The sequence below is a fragment of the Lemur catta genome, chromosome 8, assembly GCF_020740605.2.
Source record: "Lemur catta isolate mLemCat1 chromosome 8, mLemCat1.pri, whole genome shotgun sequence".
Taxonomy (NCBI): Eukaryota; Metazoa; Chordata; class Mammalia; order Primates; family Lemuridae; genus Lemur; species Lemur catta.
In genome coordinates this window covers 59,231,944-59,254,393 of record NC_059135.1, presented here as the reverse complement: position 1 = coordinate 59,254,393, position 22,450 = coordinate 59,231,944, and the positions used below count along the sequence as shown (strand labels likewise).

General features: G+C 34.7%; 1 protein-coding gene across 1 annotated transcript in view; it reads left to right on the top strand.

The window, feature by feature from the left end:
- Window positions 1-1,551: 1,551 nt before the first annotated feature.
- CSRNP3 (cysteine and serine rich nuclear protein 3) overlaps window positions 1,552-22,450 on the top strand; it is a 91,709-nt gene continuing 70,810 nt past the window's right edge. Inside the window, exons 1-2 of the mRNA XM_045559368.1 lie at window positions 1,552-1,804; window positions 20,427-20,597. Of these exons, the coding sequence (XP_045415324.1) occupies window positions 20,450-20,597 (148 nt within the window). The 5' untranslated portion in view covers window positions 1,552-1,804; window positions 20,427-20,449. The remainder of the gene's footprint in view (window positions 1,805-20,426; window positions 20,598-22,450) is intronic.

Here is a 22,450-nt window from a genome sequence, read left to right as displayed (position 1 = left end):
GCTCTTGTGTGCAGAAGGAAAAATGAACAAGAGCATTTTGGAACAAATGCATTAAGATGATGGCATTTAAAACATATCTGAATATTTCTTTCAGTGTTAAGAAAAAAACCACCCAAAGGTATTTATTTAAGCCATGAAACATGTAGATCAATGCTATCCCTACAAATATTGTAAAGAAAGATATTAAATCATTGTATTTAAAGACTCAGCTATTTAACCACACTTGCCTATTCTGGCTTAAAATTATTTTTAAAAATTTCAGTTGACACAAAAATTTGTGTTACATTATTTCTGAAAAAATACTGTCTTACTAATGGAAGGCCTAAGCAGATATGTATATACACACACACATACATTCACTTTTTAAGATTAATTACTGAATTATTTACAAGCACTATTAAATGTACTATATATCTAACTATTCAGAAAATTTATTTTCTGATCTTCATTTATGGTGCTTTTGATTTTTCCTTCTGTGCTTTTTGTTGCACTTTGCATGTATTTGTCATAAGATTTTCACTGAGATTTACAAGCCACAAGCTTTCAGTATCAATTCAATTTAGACAGTTATTAAAGAGATAATAAATTGATATTTTTTATTAAATTCCAATAACTAAATAGTTTTTTAATTTAGAAATCCACAATCCATTTTCAATTTTTGAGGAATAATTTCAGGGATTTTTTTTGTATTTTGGAAAGATAATCCAACTACACACATACATTGTATATATATTAATGCTATATCTGTGCAGCAGAAAATTCCTATAAATGTTGAGTAGTCAACTCTGAAACTACTTGTTAACACTGAAATCAGACAACATAAATCATATGCTTTATTGAGGTAAGCTGTCTAAAATAAGTTACTACAATTTTAAAAATTAATTTGAACCATATGTTCTTTAGATCTTTAAATTGAAATCTGCATTGTTCTTTGAAGTCAGCTGTTCTAGGAATGTGTCGTGTTTTGAGAAGATAAATTAATCATCTACCTCATTTATGTTCGTCAATAAAAAAGATTCACCCTCTCATCTACTTTATCAAAAGTAATTAGGATATATATTTTTACTCATATATAGTATCTTTGACTGAGATTTTCATTGAGATTTTGAAGGAAACAGCAATTATCCTTTTAGAAAAAAATACAAGAAAAAGAAACACCAGCAATCTAAAGGTTAACACATATTGTCAAATCACTCAGTAGCACAAGGCTCTTTGATAACATTTGTACAAAAGTACTTTTAGAAAGCATAAGCTAGGAAATGGCTTTTTGCAAGTTCTTTTTCCTTAAATTATTATTCTGCCTCTTATTAAAATAAAATCTAGCTAACTGCTTTTAAATGCTTGCTCAAACATTTTCTGTAATAAGAAAAAAAAAATCCTGTGAAGGGATTTCCATAAGTTGTGCTGCATTAATGACTTAGAGCAGCTTCCTAATCTGTTATTCCTTCCTCCTAGTAGACCTCAGCTGATAAAAATATCCATAGACACAGTGAAGTCAGTGGCACGCCTGGCTTTCTCAGACAAAACTCCATGTGATCACATATAGGCAGCCTCAGTGAGGCTGATGCCGTGCAGCAAGCAGTAGGTAATGAGTCTTTGTGCAGAGTGAAGCTCTTGTCGCTGAACAATAAAGCATATGGTACCAGCAATAAAACACAGGGCTGGGAAATTTAAGAAGATTCCGCTGAACCAAGAAGAACTGTGTCTTCGGTGATGCTAACACATATTATAAAATGATAATCAACTTATTTTGGATTCTAATGAATAAAGAGTGCAAGGACTAAGACTACAGCTATTTGAACAGGTTGGTGATTTTATAAATTACTCCAACACTTGCTTGTGTTTGATTGGATTTAAATTAGAATGAGCTGGTATGTGTTTTGCCTTAAACAAAAACTTTGCAAGATATTTGTAGTGGGTAATATGAAGGATGCACTTGAATTGACCCAACGTGATTAAATTGTTGATGTAGTCAGATGTGACAGAGAAATATTGATATCATTACATTAAACTGAAAAGTTATTTATTCTATTTAAAAATTTATGGGTAAGAAAAAAATTCATCCAATAATTTCTAATCTTCTATATGCAGATATAGTAGAAAGGAGACTACTACTAAAAAATAGCTCAAATAAAAAGCTTCAAATTTATTTTTCCAGTATTAAAAAATTCTATGTTGTAATAGTTTACATGTCTTATCAATTGGATGATATGTCATTCAGAATTTGTTGATGTGTTTCAGTATACTGCAAAAGGAAGATTTGGATTATTTAATTATTTAAATAAAAAAATTTAAAAACCAGGAAATTTTGAAATATTAATAATGTTATTAGGACAATGTATTTTAAACTTTAATAATATACATCTGTGTGCATTTGTTGTGTGCTTTTTACTTTTCATGTTACATTTCTTTTGGCAAATGGAAAAGATTATTGTATAAAACATTTTACTTTATAGATATTCATTTACATATGGAGAAATACAAATTAGCTTAATTTTAAAAAGAGGAATGGATTAATCATTTGATGATGCATATTTCCATTGGTTTACCAATTTAATAAAGAATATATGCCTTTATGAATATTTATAAAAACATATAAACACACATGACCTTCTTTATCTAGAAAATAACCACTTGTGTTTATGAGCAATAGAGAAGTTTATGTTTCAGACAGAGAGATTGCTGTGTATAGGAAGACAAGAGAAGAAATAACTCTAGCAAATAATAGCACAACACTGAACATCTTTGCCAAAGACAGACAACCGTTACTGCTATATGAATCTTTAGATTTAAACACATAGTTTAACTTTGCTCTACATTTTTACTGCTGTATTGTTTTAAAGGCATCCTGGGACCTAAATTCTTTACAATTAATTTTTGGACACCATTTAGGATGACGGTCTCCAAGGCACTTAGGCACATTTAACATTTTACAGAATTACTATAGTGACCTCATGTATTTGTATAGTGGCTAATATAAATTTATGCCTGTAAGATGCTGTTTAAACCACAGCAACAAAAAGAAATACCCCATGTGCCAGATTATACGTGCAATATGTGTTTGAATTTTTTTTAAAAGCTATGTTTCAAAAACAAGAGAAGTTAATGAAAATTTAAAATTGGCCTTCCACACGTATTTAAATGAAGTATTTGACTATTTGGGTTTCCTTGGTTACCATAGTCGCTGGTGACAGCTTCTTTTGGTAGGGAGGGGGTAAGCAGCGAGAACAGCACTCTAAAACAAAGCGTTAAAATCATTTATCCATTAACAGACATGGGGGAACGTGATGCTGACAGCCCAGCAAAACCCGTGCCCACTCCCCATCGCGTATTCCTGCTCTCCCGTGATTCAGGTACCCTGGCAGAACTGCAGTTCCACAATTCCTTACCCAGCATTCCGTTTCAGCTGCTGGAGGACTGCCTGAGCCTTATGCAAATGAGACCAGCTCTGAGGCTTTGACTGCAGAAGGGAGAGGAGGGGGGCAGCAGGGAGTTCAAAGGTCACAGGGCTGGTGGAAAGCTGGATCAGTTGCCTGAAAAAAATGCACTGGGCTCCTCTGCAGCAGTGTTTTGCAGCAGTTAAATGAAGTGTGCTTTATTTCTGAGAGTGAAGATTTTACAGCGTGTGTGTCGTACTCATTTAAAGTGCATGCAGGTATGGTGACATTTCATGATGCGCCTGATTTTATTTCTATTATAGATAGACACTGATGAGGATTGGCTATTTTAATTCATTGTGGCAATTGGCAGGGTGTTCCTGGTTTTCAGTCTTCCCTTATCTAGTTTATTTTTCAATTTTCTTTTTCGTGTTTTCTCTGTGTGAAACATGGATGTTTTGTTCCAATGGAATAATTTCATATGAGAAAAAAATTGTGTTTGGGCTTCTAAATAATTCCATTGGGGGGGGGAAGTCTTTATTGCAGAGAGATATCTGAGTTCAAACATCTAGATAAATATCAAGACTTACAACTTTTAGAGGATTTTCACATTTTTAAAGAAATATATTTTAAATAAGATCTGAGTTCCTATCCTAAGATTCTTATGAGATATCTGGAATTAAATAATGGAGTTCTTTTGTTCCTATCCTACACAACATCATAAGGACAGTTTTAATAAGTTATGTTTTCACTTCAAGAGGGGGTTTTGGTTTTGAGAGTTTTCTTTCATTATCTTACTGCTAAACGTCTTGTCAGAGAAACAATTTCTTATTTTGGGTCTAGATCCTTTAAATCCTTCTTTGATTTTTCTAATTGTTATTAATTTTCTTTGGGACTTTTTAGACAATGCTATTTGAACTCAACATGTTCAACTTCCTATGACTTTTCCTTTCAGTTAAGTCTGGATTGTAAAATGATCCTCGTAAATGTCACAGGCAGGACAAAAGTCTTCTTTTCTCCATGCACTAAATATCACACTTCTGTAAAATGTGTGATTACATCATAGTAAAGTCTGTCCTGCACCAAACAAATGTGTACTCACTTTTATTGTTCGTATTGCTTTTTTATTTCCAAAACATATTTTCAAATAAACTTAATTAAAACAGCACGATCAAACTGTTTATCCGTAGCATTAAAAAATTTAAATATATCAATTCAGTACTTACAATGTTGATGGAAAAAATGTTATTTTCATTTGCATCAACTGTGCATCTGTCTATATTACAGGTTGCATGTGTACGAAAATATGTTGGAAAAGATGAAGAGGCAAAAATAGCATTTAGTCATGAAATTACTGCTTTATGCTTTTATATTTGCATAAGATATGTAAAAATAAATTTTATGAAGCTTACATGTGAAGAGGTAGTACATATTTAGATAAACTTAATTACTTTTTTGCACTGAAAAGGGAGAGTTAATTTTATTATAATGATTAAGATGTCGTAGTTTGGCAATAACATCTTTTATTTTATTATGGAAAGGGGCTCAAGGGGACCCCAAAAGAAGAGGATGGGCATTTAAAACAGTGAAGGACAATTATTTCAAATATTTATGAAATGCACTTTGTAGTGGTTATTCAGGGCCAGATTTTCACCCTTTATCACTCTATGGGGACATTATGACATTTATCCAGGATCCAGAGGTTAATTTAGGAAAAGAAATTCATGTTTTGTATGAGCTTTTTAAAAATGCAAAAACTGACATTTTCTTCTAAACTCTTTCTCTTTTGAAACTTTCAATAATGACTTTAGCTAAAGGGAGTATATTTTAAATTGTTTCCTTTTTTATGTTGATCAAAACATACTGTCCCCTGGTCCAAATAATATTAGTAGACCTTTGCCCTTTTTAATACACACACACACACACACACACACACACACACACACAGATATATACACACACATATACACATATATATATGTATATATAGCAATATATGTACATTATATTTTGTATACATAACATTGTATTATTTTTATATATATATATATATATATATATAAAACATATTTTAAGCAGCCAAATAAAATATTCTTTACTGGTAAATCATATTTAAACCAACAATTTTTAAGAAAAATTTTTATTTTACCTTTAACTCAGGTAGTGCCTATAGTTTGTGTTTATTAACCTCTGCAGATGTTCTAGGCAGAAAGGGAGGAAAGAACCGAGTTTAATATTAATGTAGGCTGTCCAGTACTTCTAACTTTGTAAATGCAACTGCTACCAGTAAACACATTCTGAATATGGAAATAAAAACATAGTGCAGGCAAAGGAGAGCCCATGAAGATTCTTGGAGAAAACGTGATAATAGACAAATGTGAAATAAAGAGAATTGTTGTGCTTCCGTGAACCACAAGAGAGCTATATGTGTCCTGTAGCTAATTTATGGCTTTGAATATCCTGAATAATTTATGTCTCTATGCAGATTCACTCAAAACTATGAAGTCTTTTTTGCATTAGCTTGGGCCATATTACTTCCACACAAATCTCAGCAGCATGTACATAGCAAGTTTATGGTCTAGATATCTAAATGTATATAGAAAAATGTATTTGTGTAAATATGATTCAAATCAAATTTGAGAAGTAAAAGAATAATCTAAAAACAAATCCTTGGGGATATGCACTTAGTGTACTCAAACAGTGTTCTATCAGACGTCAAAGGAATCTTTAAGGATTTTTCAAAAATGAATTTCCTGCTCTCTGATTACCAGTCTGTCTTTGTCATCACTTGAAACTAGAGACCATATTGTAGGCTTGGAAAAGATTTTAGGGCAAACATGTTGTACTCAGTCTAGCAGCATGGAACAAGGTCTAAAAATCTACAAATAACTGTTGTCATCTCAAAATCACGTGTGTAGGTTTTAAGTTTTATTATTGCTATATTTTTGCTTCTCCTGAACTTCTGGAGCCTATGAAATAGAAAGGAGAATTAAATTACTTGTGACACATAGAAGGAAAATGCTCAAAATAATTGAGTATTCAAAACAATCATATTTCTTTATTTTAACATGATATTTTAAAAGAAACAATCAACAATTGCCTTTATTATTCCATATTCTAGAATTTAGACAAAATTAAATCAATCTTATTGAAAAGTATCAAAATTATAAAATGATTTTAAAGATCTTATTAGACCTATAGTAATGCTATAGTAATACCTTGTCTAGTAGAGTTGAAAATAATCTGTACAACAGAAACCAATTTTCCAAAGAGCTAGAGTTTATAAATATAAAGGCCAGTTTTTTAAAATGCTAATAGCTTTCATGAAAGCAAAATATAGTACACATCATTCTGCCTTGTTGAGCAAAGTGGAAATCAGTATAGGCTTCTCTTCATGGCTTAAGAATAATAATTCCCACCATTATATTCACTTCTTGCAAAAGACAAAACTGTTCCCAACTGTTCTCCCTTACCAAATAGCCTTTTACTGTTATATGCTTTTCATATGTAATTTTATATGCTTTTTTATAATTTTACTATCTTATTTTTCATGTTAAAATATATTCTTTTTAACATAGTAATTGTTTCTTGTCTTAGAGCAATCCAAAAATCAATTTTGTGAACCTGGCTTTAATTAAATTCTAACTCATTTAGACTTTGCTGGGCAAAGGGAGAGAGATAAACATTCTTCCATACTTCTCTCTTATGTACTGTACTTCTGGCACACACTCATACATAGTATAAGAACACAGAAAATAAATAAAATTTATTTCTAGTTTTTCTTATACTCATGATATTGAAAATCATATGAATTCCAAATAAATGAAAAATTGTTCTTGTTGCTACAATGAGAATTTATCACATTAAAGAATCAACAGTAATCTGAAATTACTTAATGTCTAATAGGGAAATGAGGAATTGCATATATAAAAGAACACACAGAGACCAATTTTTTGGTGGCATTAGACTAATCACTGGTGCCACATGCCTCTTCTTGCCAATTTCAGGAGTGTGATCCATCCCATTTTCAAGCATGGCATCAAATTCACCACCTTCTACTTCCACACTAGATGGGAAGGGTTGTTGCTTGGGCAATCCTTTATCTCCATGCAAGCTTATGAATCCATATATTCATTTAGAAATGCATTTAGCATTATGTGTGCATGCTCATGCCATAAGACAACTGAGCCATCAAAGACAACCCCCATGTCTTTGAAAATTCACTAATAGAATGTATGTGTTAAGATACACAAGGCACACCATTTTAGTAGGTGTTCTTCCACACTCTGAAGAACGTTGAAGATCTGAAGGAGTATTAGTTCCATGAATCCAGTGTTCAAAGAGTCTGTAAGAATGAGAACTAGTCCAAAATATTTGGGGAATAGCTTCATATTCTGGTCCTCTTTTATACATTAGCATTTCAAAAGGCCTGAGTACTCCTTCTTTAACAAACCTGAGTCACTTTGTTTAGCACGATAAAACTTTATAAATTTAGGTCAATTTATGATCAACTAAAAAACCAGAAAGATATTGTATTTTGTTTTCTTGTTAGGTAAATGCTTTTATTGTGCAGTTTATTGTGTGTATGACTTCAAGCTGTATCATGAAATATGAAGAGGCTGAATAGGGGAATAGTTAAGAGCTTAGGTTCAAGTCCAAACCTCGGTCACTTCCATGATATGCTCTGCCACTTACAAGCCATGTGGCTTTGACACGGTCCTAGAAATCTGTAAGCCTCATCTTCTTCATCTGAAAAGTGGTACTACTAGTCTCCATATCAAGGATTTTTTATGAAAATGCAATGGCATGACATAACAGCATTCTAAATGATATTTTTCAACTCATAGTAGTTGATTCCCTGATATTAATAAGGTAAAGTCAGCTTAAACCTATAGTTATAGAGAATCCTGATGGAACACTTTAGGTTTTAATGGATGAGGAAGAGATTTGTTTTCCAAAAATAGGAAACTACCGGGATTTTATTGGAGGTTATACCTAGGTAATACTGAACAGCTAATGCTGATTTCAGATGGGGCAAGTAGAGAAGGCAGTCAGCATGTTCATCAAGGTTCAAACTATATGTGGCTTTACAGAGATGTATCTGAAATCTTTTTAACTAAAAGTATAATCTCCACAAAATCCTCAGATATGATGTGGTAATATGTACTTTTCTGACCTCTCATTTTATATCCTTTATTGCTTTTCAAATTTCTATCTTTGTGCCTTTGCTCTACTATTTACTAGGCTTAAGCGATCCTACTATTTTTCCATTCTGACTTTGTACAATTAAGGCAGTAGTTGTTCATCTCTGATGAATTTCTATCCCAAATTTCTATCTCGTCCACAGACTATGAGTTTTTCAATTACGAGGGAGGTTGTCACATATTAGATGTCCAAGAAATGTTTGTTGAGCTAATGCTATCATGGGGCATAAAGAGCCTAATTTTATCTAATTACACAGAAGTGATGATTTGTTTAAATCATGAAATGATCTCTATGTCACAGATTAATTGCTATTTTAAACGTACTGTATATCACAATGATGTTTAGAAATATTGCATGATTTAGTCACAAGATTTTTCAAAAGAAATTTAGAAAATATATATACATTTTTTACTTAAAAATTCTTTTAATAGCGGTATACTTAGAAGTACTTTTTTTTTTTTTTTTTTTTGACAAAGTCTCACTTTGTTGCCTGGGCTAGAGTGAGTGCCGTGGCGTCAGCCTAGCTCACAGCAACCTCAAACTCCTGGGCTTAAGCGATCCTACTGCCTCAGCCTCCCGAGTAGCTGGGACTACAGGCATGCGCCACCATGCCTGGCTCATTTTTTCTATATTTACTTTTAGTTGTCCAGATAATTTATTTCTATTCTTAGTAGAGACGGGGGTCTCGCTCAGGCTGGTCTCGAACTCCTGACCTCGAGCGATCCACCCGCCTCGGCCTCCCAGAGGGCTAGGATTACAGGCGTGAGCCACCGTGCCCGGCCTTAGAAGTACTTTTTGATAAATATATATTGATAACAAGTTTTGTGTAAACTGAGGAATATCGTGATTCTTTGATTTTGTGAAGCTTCTTCGAATGGTGACTCTTCTTTAAACAGTGTATTTCCAACTTTTTAAAGATTGTATGACTTTGTTGTGACTTAGTTCTACTGTGAACAAGTCTTAATTTGTGACAGTAGGACATTCACTAAGACTTGAAAATCCACGTAGTTAATTTTACACTATGTATTATTTTTACTAATTACTTCTTAATGCAATGCCGGCTGCAGGTTGAATAACTATTGTTCTCTACCTTAAATAGTAAAAAAATCTATATTGTGCCTAAGGTGGTGGCTCATTTTAAAGAATGTCCAAAGTAGTTTTTTCTACTTGTCCAAATTTTTAAATTTCTTTTATTTTCTGTGCAGTATCTTGGGCAGAATCCCAGTGATTGGATGGGTATGCTTCTAAAGCTTGGCCATATTTTATTCTGATGTCTATTTTAGATTAATTTATGAGGGAAATGTTTTTTTTAACATTCCTTTTCCTTCACACTATTCAGATGATTCCTCTGAAGGAAAAGGATACCATGTCTCTTAAATATCCTTTGATTTACATTGGATAGTCTATTTTATTATTCAATCAGAAACTTTCTTAAAGACTGAAGGAAAACTTCTTAAATGCTAAGGTGAAAAAAATGTTGTCTTCGAGTGCTGCAATAATAATAATTCAAAATTTTTCCACATCTGTGTGGTTGTTTTTTCTTTAATGTGCTAAGTCTTGCCAATCATCCAAGGAGTCAGGCTAGGTACTGCCTTTAGTCTTAATAGCAAGCATGTAAAATAAATTTTTAATTGACTTCATATGGTACTTTTGTTGTTAGAGTGGGAAAAATAGGCTTACAATAGGCACTTGATCAATTTTCAACAGTTTTAAAAGCCTTATCTTGTTCCTTATGGCTTTCGCTATTCTTGCTAACCGAAAGAGCATCTTAATGGTTAATTTTTGAAAAGGACTTTTGACTACCAGACTAATATGTACTCCATTATATCACTTTGCTAAATACCAAGTGATGATCAATGTTTAGGACCAAGAGGCATTAAAACCCAAGTTCTGGCTTTCTTCTGTGAATAATAATCCCAACGGCACACAAGCGTAGGCAACATGGAAAGCTTCCTGGGGATCCCTCAGCCAGACAGTTGTAGAGAACCTGTTTACCATCAATAAGTGGAGTAGCTGTCTATCCCTTTATCAGCAGGACTTAAGTCAATTTAGCCGATGTGGTTTGCACACAGTGAGGGAAGAGGGTATGAACAATTAAAGACACCAGCCTTTGCGTAGAGGTCATAGACTTTTGTCATTTATTCCCAGGGAGTGGAGACTACTTTGTATCAGAGCCTATTTTTACTAGTTATGCCCTGCCTCCTTTTTTGGTAGTTGTGAAAACTGAGACCCAGAGAAGTAATCTTCTTACTTAAAATTATGCCACTTGTTAGTAGCTGATCCAGGATTAGGACTCCAAGTTGATGACCACTTATTTACTGAGCAGGCTCTGGAATACATACTCAGTCCACAAAGAACTTTTTAGTCAAGCATGAGAAAACATAAGGTAAACCAGAGATTGTAATACGGTGTCATAAGTACTGAGAAATTCATGGACCATGCTGTGCTGTGAATGCAAAGAGATCACTAAACCCTAGTGTGGTGCTGGTCAGGGCATATTGCTCATTGAAGGACTGAGTTAGCCGTAAACCTTGAGCAAGTGATCGAAACATCTGAAACCTCAGTTTCCTTTGTTAAAATTACCTTGTAGGATTTAGGGGGAGGTTACAGAGAATGGTTACGAAGGATCTGGTCCATAATAGGTGCTCACTAAATGCTAACTTCAATTATTATAAATGGAATGAGACTATCTAACCACCTTTTGGGAAAGACAGATACTGTCTGGGAAAGTGTATCTCAACTTAGAACCATTCCTGTTAAATATTTATCAAGTCACAAAGTTTACAGATGAGGCCAATTTGGGGTAGCTGTTTAAGAGTTGTATGTGGCGGCCAAGAGAGCAGTGAGGAAATCCATAGCGAATGCCCCCGGAGATGCAATATGTCCTTTGGCACACATGCCAGAAGGAAACTGAAGGGGCTGGAAAGAGCCCTTTCCTAGGAAGTGGGTAACTCTGGTGGTAAAGGGAATGGAGTGGGTAGATTCTCAAACTTTTTTCATACTTTGAACTAATGTGCTCACATTGAATCATTTCTCCAAGTTCTGGATATCCACTAAAGCTGGGGAAATGGAATGATCACCAGAGCAGAGGTTCTTACCCTGGGAATCTATGAATAGATGGTCTTTTCTGCTATGTGCACATTTTATTCTGGGGAAAGCATTCATTTCTTTCATTAAATCCTTAAGCCACAAATCATCAAACTGCAAAAAATGTTATGATCCACTGCACATAAAGTAACTTAGACCTTATGAAGGTCACAAGCAACTCTGGCAGAAGGAATTCATACATAATTGGGGAACCCCACAATCATTATTTCTCCAACAAAAATATTTATTAGCCAGGAGTGCTCTCAGGGTTCTTGGCTTAAACAGACACCTGGACAAGAGAAGTACATTTGGCCGACTTGCACTTCTCACATTGGCAAGCCACCAGCAGCATTTTTCACATTGGTGGTGCCCCATGGAAACACCTTGTGGGATTTTTACCTTGTGAAATCATTGCCAAATCCCTCTCCTCTTGGCGGCAGATATGCTAATTCCCTGCCAAATGGGTTTAGGCAGAAATGGCCCTAGTATCTTGGAAGGAGAAGAAATCTTTTTTTTTTTTTTTTTTTTAGGGAGAGAGAAATGCATAAGCATTCTCAGAATGTATGGAGTGGTAAATGTTCAAGGCATTCTGCTTATTCAATGGTAATTGTTTGAGTGATCTAAGAGTGATGGATTACCTTCTAATAAAAATTACATTAAATATTGCTTTTGAAGGAGCATTGCCCCCACATACATGTGCACTTTTTTTAATAAAAATATTTTAAATAGTATGCATTGTAGTTGCCTCTGTGATTTGCTGGAAAAGACTCTAGTGGGAGGGAGCATAGTGTGGATGTACAGAGTTCTAATCCTGGCTTTCTAAGAAACTGATAAAATTTTGTAGCAATCTTCCATCTCTGAAACTTGGTTTCTTTAACTGCAAGATGAGGGCCACATCACCAAGATTGTTGTAAAGTTTCAATAAGATAAAGATTATAAATAAATGGCACATAGTAGATCTCAAGATATTTAAATCCTCTTCGTCTTTCCCTGTCCCTTTATGTAATATAATAGTCTTCAGCCTTGTACTTCTGGTCTACAGGTTTTATACTAGTAAAAGAAACACACAAAAAATATTATAAATGACATTAAAGTAAACAAAGTGTGAACATTAGGAACAAATGTGTATACAACTTCTCTGCTGTGTTTGAATGACCATTTATTGCACATTTTAGAAGCACCCTTAGGGAAAGGAGCTGAGGCCAGGATCACCATGGCTGAAACAAAGAGCCAGGTAGTAGCAAAGAGACGGCCTTCTAAATGGCACTTGGAATTAATTTCCAATATGGAAATAAATCAGAGAAATATGCTGCCGCATAACGCTCAGCGTTAGAGAGATGGTCTTTACCTTGTCCAAGCCCCAGCTTTGCCGGCTACTATGCAAAGAATATGAGTGCAATGAATAAGAAACAGAAAGAAAAGAGGGAAATGGATTTGTTTAAAGATTCAACAACAACAACAGCTAATAGAACTGAGTCAAAGGCCTTGGAAAAAAATTAAGACTTGTTCAGATTAATTAAGATTGTTCAAAGAAGTCATTTCTTTTAGAAGGCCAACTGCCTAAAATAATGATTACTTTATTTAGCAGAGACTTTAGACTATAGCCAGTGTTTGATTAACAAAATAGCGTAAGGGCAGAACATCACGGATTACTCAAAATTAGGGTTTGAAAAAATCGGAGAGGAAAAGGATTTAATATAAACTAACTTAGTTAAAAATTTATCCAGATACTTAGGAATATTTGGTTAACTAAAGATATTTTTCCAAAGGGATAAAAATAACATAGCATGGTTTTTTAAAACTGAGTTCTATTTTAAATATTGAAATAAAATCTACACACCATCAATTGAACTACTGTCCTCTTCATCCTCTCTCTAGACCAGTAGACAATCTGGTTGATGATTCGACATTGTGAATAATCTTACTTTTGCCAGCTAAGCTTTGCCCACCTGCTATCACAGATGGGCCAATCCCCAGTATTTTCATCAACTTGTTTACAGTATCTCTCACCTCATCATTTGAATTTGGTGAAGCAACCAGAAGAAACATCAAAATTGCTTTTCGTTCTGAGTAAAACTAAAGAAGAAAAGCTTTTCCTGTGCAACTCAGTCCAGACACTGGTGTTTCCTACACCCTGTGTCCATTGCTTATTGAAGTGAGTACTCTTACCTTATCAATTTCACTGGAATAGAACTTTATTTAGTTTCTTAGCATTTTGTGCTTACTGGAAGAATTTATTGGAAATACACAGAATAGATTATTTTGTTGACAAATCATGAAAAATCCCCGCCTCCCCCCCCCACCCTGCCACATTATAATATATAGTTAGTTGGTTTATGTGCTCCTAGATCTATGCCGAATCACAATGGTGGAACAATTTCTGTTAATGACCATTGCAACTAAAGGTTGCTTTCACTTTGCTTAACTACAAAATTAGCAATGCAAAGGATAAAGCCAGTCTCCCAGGTGTAAGTGAATGGAAAGGCTCTAGATGCCTCTCCTTGTTCCTAATAGAATACCCCCTAAGGCTCATGCACTAAAGAACACCTTGGAATAAGGACCTACCAGTTCAAAGGAACCCAGAACTCAGAGCTCCCGTCCCTTTTATTCCTCAGGGCAAGGAAGAGCCAACATCTTACTAAAGGGACCTCCCCATTACCATATGAAGAAAATCTTGGCATGCCAGAGTTACTTCCTTTCAATTTCATTTCTCTATGCATCTTCGATAAGTAGGCCTATACTTAACCTATTAACCACTACCTACCCCCTCACTTTTTCCAACTGTTTGGTAAATTAATGATTCACCCTAATGATCTTACATGTTTTATTTACAGGGTTTCAAGAACAGGAATATTCCAGTCTAGATGGTTTTCTTATACAGATGTTTCTGTTGATTGCACAGTCATTTTATCTTCTCACCAAGAGCACCAGTTAGTGTTGTCAGATAAAATGTAGAATGCTCAGCTGAGTTTGAATTTCAGATAAACAAATAATAATTTTAGTATAAATGTCACAAATGTTTCTTTTTAAATCTGAAATTCAAATTTAATTGAATGTCCTATATTTTTATTTGCTAAATGTGGCAACCCCAAAGTGGTTCTCCTGCAAATCACATAACCTGCTCATCAGAACTGAGGGATTGATTGACTATGTTCTTAAGGCATATTTTATGTGGTCATTGTCTTATAACGGATAACAAAATATTAAGATTTAGGGACAAAATGTAAGAATAAAAAAGGATTAAACATTAGATAAATATAAGTGGTATAGTAAGAACTCAATGAGTTACCTATGAAGGTTGTGAAATTTTTAGATCATCAGAAGAGAATGAAATGAAAGAGTCCATCCAACACATACCCAAAGTTTAGCTTCAGCCATTCTTCCAAAGGCTTTTAAAATGTATGTTTTTATCCATCTTATTGATCTAGCATTTTAAGCCAAACTCTTCCCTTTATCATCACTGTACATCTTTCTGATACTTTTCCGTTTGAGCCCACTATTCTCTTTGCCTTCCCAATATGCCAGAAATATACTAAATGAAATAATTGTACTGATAACCATAGAAGATCTACTGTTGTTTCATCATCAGTATGTTTTTGAGGAGAGAGATGGAAACATTTATGCTTTTCTGCAACTTGTTCACAAATGTGCTCAGAAGCTTTTGAGCAATGGTTACATCTAATGCAAATATGAAATAAACAGTGTAGGTTAATCAAGAATAACAAATTTCCAAAATCACAACATGTTTATTAATGTTTTCAAATGAAGTAATTCTTAATTAAATTTTGCAATAGGCAAAGGGATGTTGGTGCAGGGAAAGGGGAATCCCAAACTAAGAACCTGGCCAAAAGGTAAATACATGGGCTATATTGGTAAATGAAAAAAAAAATGCAATAAATCAGTGTTATACAAGGAGAAGGTACTGGCTTTGAAAGCCTCTAAGTGAGAGTCTGTGGAGTGGTATCTAATCGAGTGGCTCTCTGTTCATGATACTTCCCTCTCTGCCTAATGGCCATATAGCTGAATGATCAAGGGGCAGACACCTGACCCAAGATAGTTCAAAACATTGCTCAGCCCTTGGAACATTACCCTTGAACTGTGAGACAGAGAGAGAAGTTACTGGAGCTTAAACTTGGTAATAGCAGAGCTCTAGAGAAAAGATCAAGGAATTTCTACGGCCCTAATCCCAGAAGCTGTCCTGGTTCCTGTGTTTCCTGAGTTTTGGTTTTTAGCTCTATCTTAGATTACATGTACTAGTCCAATATTTTTCCAACAGAAGTCTTTCTGCTCAAGTTAGTCCAGAGTTGATTTTTGTGTTGCTTATGAGCACAATATTGTATGACATTTTCAGGTCAATCTCACCTCTCATTTCAATCCTCTTTCAATCAAATATTTTGTTAATCAATGGAAAGCAGCAAATGAGATGAACATGATTTCTTCCTTCATAGAGCTTCTAGTCTGACAAAGAAAACAGACATGATAAAGTCATTAAAATATGGAACTTAAAGGATTTTATTCATTCCTTGGACAAATATTTACTGAGCTACTGGCCTTGTCATTGATATTTCACATCAAATAATCTTTCAGTTTCTTCCACTTGCCATTTCTGTCTGGCCTCTGGGCCAGTAGCTCAAAAGTGACGATGAAGAAGTTAGCAAGCTAGATTGCTAAGAACTTTGTAAGCCATTTTGAGGATTCTGAACTTTATCCTAAGGCAACCTGAAGCCACTTAAGAGTTTTAAGATACAGACTGACATAATCAAATTTGAATTTTAAATTTGTCATTTTGGCTGGGTGAGGTGGCTCACACCTGTAATCCCAGCAATCTGGGAGGCCAAGGTGGGAGGATTGCTTGAGGCCAGGAGTTAGAGACCAGCATGGGCAACATAGTGAGATCCTGTCTTCACAAAAATAGAGAAATTAGCTGGGTGGGCATGGTGGTGTGTGCCTGTAGTCTCAGCTACTAAGGAGGATAAGGCAGGAGGATCGCTAGAGCCCAGGAGTTTGAGGTTGCAGTGAGCTATGATGCACTGTAGCCCAGGCAACAGAGCAAGACCCTGTCTCTAAATAAATGAATAAATGAACAAATAAATAAATAAAAATTAAAAAAATTATCATTGTACTCGCAACCTGGAAAACACACTGAAATCTAGCAGCAGTGAATGGAAGAGAACAATTAGGAGGCTCTTGTCCTAGTCTAAATGGTACCCTTGACTAGCATGTCTTTCATGAATTGGATAATGGTAGCTATGATAAAATGGCTGTTACCTAGGCTTAGATATTCAGCTCCTTATATTTATAATAAATTAATGCCTCTCCAATTTTATCATCTGATCTTTGGGCCTTTATGCTATCTAAAGTCAATTTGAAATGTTTGCCACTTTTTCAATTGCTTCATGCTACCAAGTTTGATTGTGCCTCATCCTTAGGAACAAAAATATAGCATGTGGGTATTTAAGGAGTGGCTATAGGGTAGGCATTCATTCTCCTGACTTGGATCTGTATCTAGCCAGCCATATATTGCCATCCTCAAATTCTGAGGTGACCAACACAGTTCAAGCAAACCAGGGTACACACCACTTTATTGACAGGGTCTTCTCCCTAAATCCTTGTATTCTTTTCTTTCCTAGTAAGATGATGTAGATGATGAAGGAGAAAACTACATCTCTCTTTTAAGGTTCCACTATTGAGTCAAGATTACAGGTTACATATTGGTAAACAATGGGCCATTTGGCCCTCCTGTTTTGTTATAACATTTTGTTATGCTCACATAGTATTTTCAAAAGGCAGTGAACTAGACAGATGTTATGCTCCGTTGCTTCATGAGCAATTTAGCACTTACCCAGTTTCATGGGTATAGATATAAGTTAAGGTTATGACCCACTGTAATTAGTTTAATTTCTTCCTTAGATACTGACCCCACCCTAAACAAACAGTTCCTTACTTCCCTGCACCTGGTTCTAGCTCAGACTCTCTGTTATAAATATCTAGACAGAAACTACATCCAATCTTCAACTCTATTACTGCAGGTCTTGACAGTCCCAAATGTAATAACAAAAGGAAAAAAGAGGCTTTTTAATTCTCTTATAGTCTCTCCAAAAATTTCCCCTCTTGTTCCAGAGGAAGTGAGAAAGGAAAAAAAGAAAACCAAGCACCACCTTTTGTAATGCTGGGACATGGTTCCCTGTAGCCCAGTTAGGTGTCCTTGATTCTTGAAGAATCTGTCTTTCCTAAGGAGTCTGGAGGGGGGGTGGGGAATTAAGTAGAGCTCGAGAACATGGTTTTTAACTGTTCCCATTGCAATATCTTATTATAAAAATGTGCTTTTAAACATAGGTTTCCATCTTGTATTACTTTGTGTCTTGGAGTCTCTCCCTCATGAATTACTTTGCATCTTGTTTGAAGTGAACCATTTTAAAATTTATATCCTGTCCTACTTTTATTTCAAGACTTTACTTAAAATATCTTTTTTTCTCTTCACCCTACTCAGATATGCATGAACATTTTATGCATTTCACACTCTCTAAGATGGAGAAAATAATATGCTAATCTGAATAGTGGTAAAATCACAATCAGAAGAGAGATTATAGTCTCAAAATAATGGACAATGATATATCTTCCTATTGCTGTCAGTTATCTCCATTGTTAATACAACGATCATGCAGAAGATATGAATCAATAAAATGAGGGAGGTAGAACAGGAATTTGGGGTATTCTCAATTTGATGGAACCGGCATAGTGAATGTTTGCTCCTTGAGGGCAGGTAACTTATGCTAACTCCCTTTTGTATACCCACTCTACTCAAGGAGTCAAGCACATGCATATTTCTTAACACATGTTTAGATGAATGAAATAGATTGAAATTATAATAAATATATATGAGAGATCAGTACTGTATGTAATTTTGCTAGAAATCATGCCAAAGTTAGCCAAAGAAGAGATTTTGACTAGAAATTGAGAGCTGGGTTAGGTGTCTGTCTAGGGCTGGTGTGTGGACACACCCAAAGAAGGTTGAAGTCCAGGGAGGGAGACACTGGAGCATCTGAAAATAGACAAGTAGTTCTTAAATTTGAGTATGCATCAAAATCACCTGATTTGGGAGCTTCATAAAGTACAGAATGCTGGGCCCTACTTTCTGGAAATTTCTGATTCAGCAGATCTGAGATGGAAACTGAGAATTTACATTTCTAATCATCTCACTCCAGGTCATACTCTGCTGATGATCTAGGTAGCACACTTTGAAAACTACTGAATGAGACTTTGGAGATCTGGCCCCGCTCAGGGGATCTGAGCAGGCTGTTTGCTCTGTAGTTTGCACAGATAAGGGGTGATTTCAGAGATTTCTCAGAGCAGTACCCAGATAATGTAACTAAGTTGACCTCAGAATATCTTTAAGGGTCTTGCTTCTCCCTGCTCAACAGGACTATCTATACTTTGGCAGGAAAAAAGCAGAATGGTTTCAAGAACTCAGATGAGTGTTAAAATAGACAGACATAAAAGGTAGAACATAGAATGCATGGAATTAAATTAGTAATAAAGGTTGAATATTCCTAATTTGAAAATCTAAGTCCAAAATGCTCAAAAATTCAAAATTTTTGACTGCCTAGGTGATGCTACAAATGGAAAATTCCACACCTGACCAAATGTGATGGGTCACAGTCAAAACACAGTCAAAACTGTGCTTCATGCACAAAATTAATAAAAATATTATATAAAATTACCTTTAGGCCATATGTACAAGGTATGTATAAAACACAAATTAATTTTGTGTTTAGACATGGGTCTCATCCCTAAAATATCTCCTTATATAGATGCAAATACTTCAAAATCCAAAAAAACTCAAAATCCAAAACACTTCTGGTCCGAAGCATTTTGAATAATGGATATTCAACCTGTACTTTCAGCTAACTTAACCTAATTTAGCAATGTAAGATCACAGACATATATCTAAGCTAATTTATATATAGCTTATTCCCTAAAACATCCTTATTCTGCAAAGAACGTTTATGCCCCTTAGCTGACTATGCCCATGTCAACATAAAATGGGGAAGGTAGAGAAGGGGGAGCCCAGGGAGAGTGGGAAGCCCCTTCATACAAGAAAAAGGATTTTGAAGAAACCACATCCACTCCTCACCCCCCAGCCCTCCGTACTCAATTAGTGCTGTCTCCCAGGTAAATAGCCTTAGGAAGTTTCAGAAAAAGTGGCAATGGTTTCAGCAACCAGGTAGCATGGGGGCCACATACCACCTTACTACAACATTGAAATGGAAACTACCTAAAATTCAGAACTGATTGCATTTGCTTCGTTGTGCTCAGCTATTTAGGGTTCTTGAATTTTAAAACTTAGGTATAAAGTTTTGGCATACTTTTTTGTGTTCTTTCCAGATGAATTTTATATAACGCAGTAATCATTTAGGATTTCAGGAGACACTGACCGTTATTTTCTATACAGAATTTTATGGACTCAGGTAGATTTTCTCCATTTGCCAACGAAAAGAGTAATGGCATTACATTAAAATGAACTATGTCTAAAAATATCAAAACGTTTTGGTAACAAAATGGTCAAATATTCATATTTAATTTAATCTGATTTTTGTTAATTTAAAAATAGACAAAAAACTGCTTGGTGATCCTTTCGAGGGAAAGCTATACTTCAGCTCGTGTATAAAAAGCCACATAGAAATGACTCTGGAGACCTTGACTACACGTTCAGCGGTCAAATATTTCAATGCTCTGCTGCTCCCGTTCCTGTTACAGGTACATGTGACAGCGCTGCAGCTATGAGTGGAATTTTAAAGAGGAAGTTTGAAGAAGTTGACGGCTCCTCGCCCTGCTCCTCTGTGCGGGAATCAGATGATGAAGTTTCCAGCAGTGAAAGTGCTGACAGCGGGGACAGTGTCAATCCGTCCACTTCTAATCATTTTACCCGTGAGTACTGAAATCAGACCTGAGCCAACTGCCTGGTTCTACAGTGAAAATAATTGTGTGCTTTTGGTCTTTGTTTATACCTTTATTGCTAGTTTTGTTTTTTTTTTAATTTTCCAGTTGGTCAACTACAAAGAACAATTACCCCAAAATGAAATATTTTTGAGGCAACTCAGTAGCTTCTGTTATTGAGATTACTTTTGGCGGTGGACTATTTGATCATGTTAACCAATTGATTGAATGAAAAATGACATTTCATTATTATTATTTTTCCAAGGAAATGCCCAGTGTTCTGGGAAAAGAGGAGGAATGACAAAGAGTAAATCTAGGTTTAATAAAATGTATCCTGCCATAACTGAAATGATGTTCTGAGTGGGGGAAAAGGCTGTATTTAGGAGTGGAAGGTCTAGGTTATGATGAGAATGCACTTCGGCAGCCATGCAGTGCCAGGCGCACTGTCTGGAGAATGAGAACGGACTAGCTTGGGACTCTGACTCGGGGGGATGGGCAGGACATGGACAATGTATATGACCTAAACTTATGTACCCCCATGATGAGCTGAAATAAAAAAAAAAAAAAAAAAAAGAAAAGATGTGAAGGCAGCAAAATTCTCCTAAATGTGTAAGTGTTTGTAGTCTAATGCCCCTTCCCTACTCATTCCTTTATTCTCTCTTCCCCAAGGATAGTATTTAAAGTCCATCAAGAAAAAATAAGTGTATGTATATGCTTTTTTTTTTAATTCCTTTTTCTCCCTCCCTATAACATCAGCCCTTCTTGTCAGGCAAGATATTGTGAGGATTGAAGGACTGATATGAAAAATTCTTAAGATAACACAATCTATAAGCTAAAGGAAACTGACAAGTAATAGATAATCTTTGAATTTATGTTTCTTAAGATATTTATGTAATCTTAAGATTTTAATATGTCTCAAAATCATGATAGATAACTGGCTTGGTTTTTGATTTTTCGATTAGCTAATTTTATTAATATACGATTCTATAGCATAGAATTTATTTTGAAAATGTGGCAACCCAAAAAAACCAAAGGATTCAAACATATTTTTAAGAGATAGTACAGAACTCAATCACTGTTGAACATGAGAGAAATACACTGAAATTAACAGCATTCCTTTAAGTAAGCACAATTAATTATAAAATATGATAAAAGGGAAATTGCAATTATTATAGTAGAAAAATTCATAAAATATTCAGGACAATGTCATTGTGTGATGTAGGTAATCTATAAATATATAATATTTACATATATCATGATAATATGAAATGAGCTTGTGCTTTTGATTCAAAGATGTGTATTTACTTTTTTGGTCTTAATAGTAGTAATGATAATAACAACATCATCTTATGGGGTTTTGCAAAGTTCAGACAAAATAAGATAATACACATGAGAGAACTTTGAAAAATGTCAAGTACTAGCCATATGCTGTGTTGAAAACTATGATCAGAGCTAACATTTATTGGATACATGCTATGCTCCAGTAGCTTTAGATACATCATCCTTACTCCCTACAGCAATCCTGAAAGTAAGTAGTACTAACTCCAATTTATGGAGCAAACGACTGAGGCTCAGATAGCATAAGAATTTTGCCCAAGATCACACAGGATTTGAGCCTCAGTATATATACATTTCATTTCATAGTCTCTATCTTTTCCATTATCTTATTCTGCTCCTTAATTATATTATATACTATTGGACATATCTTTAGAATTTTACTTCTTGTGGATTATAAAAGAAGACTTTAATTAGTGAATAGGCAGATTATGCTTCCAGATGTAAAGATAAATAAAATTATTAATGCTTTCAACATTAATTTATAAATATGAGTATAATCTCAATAA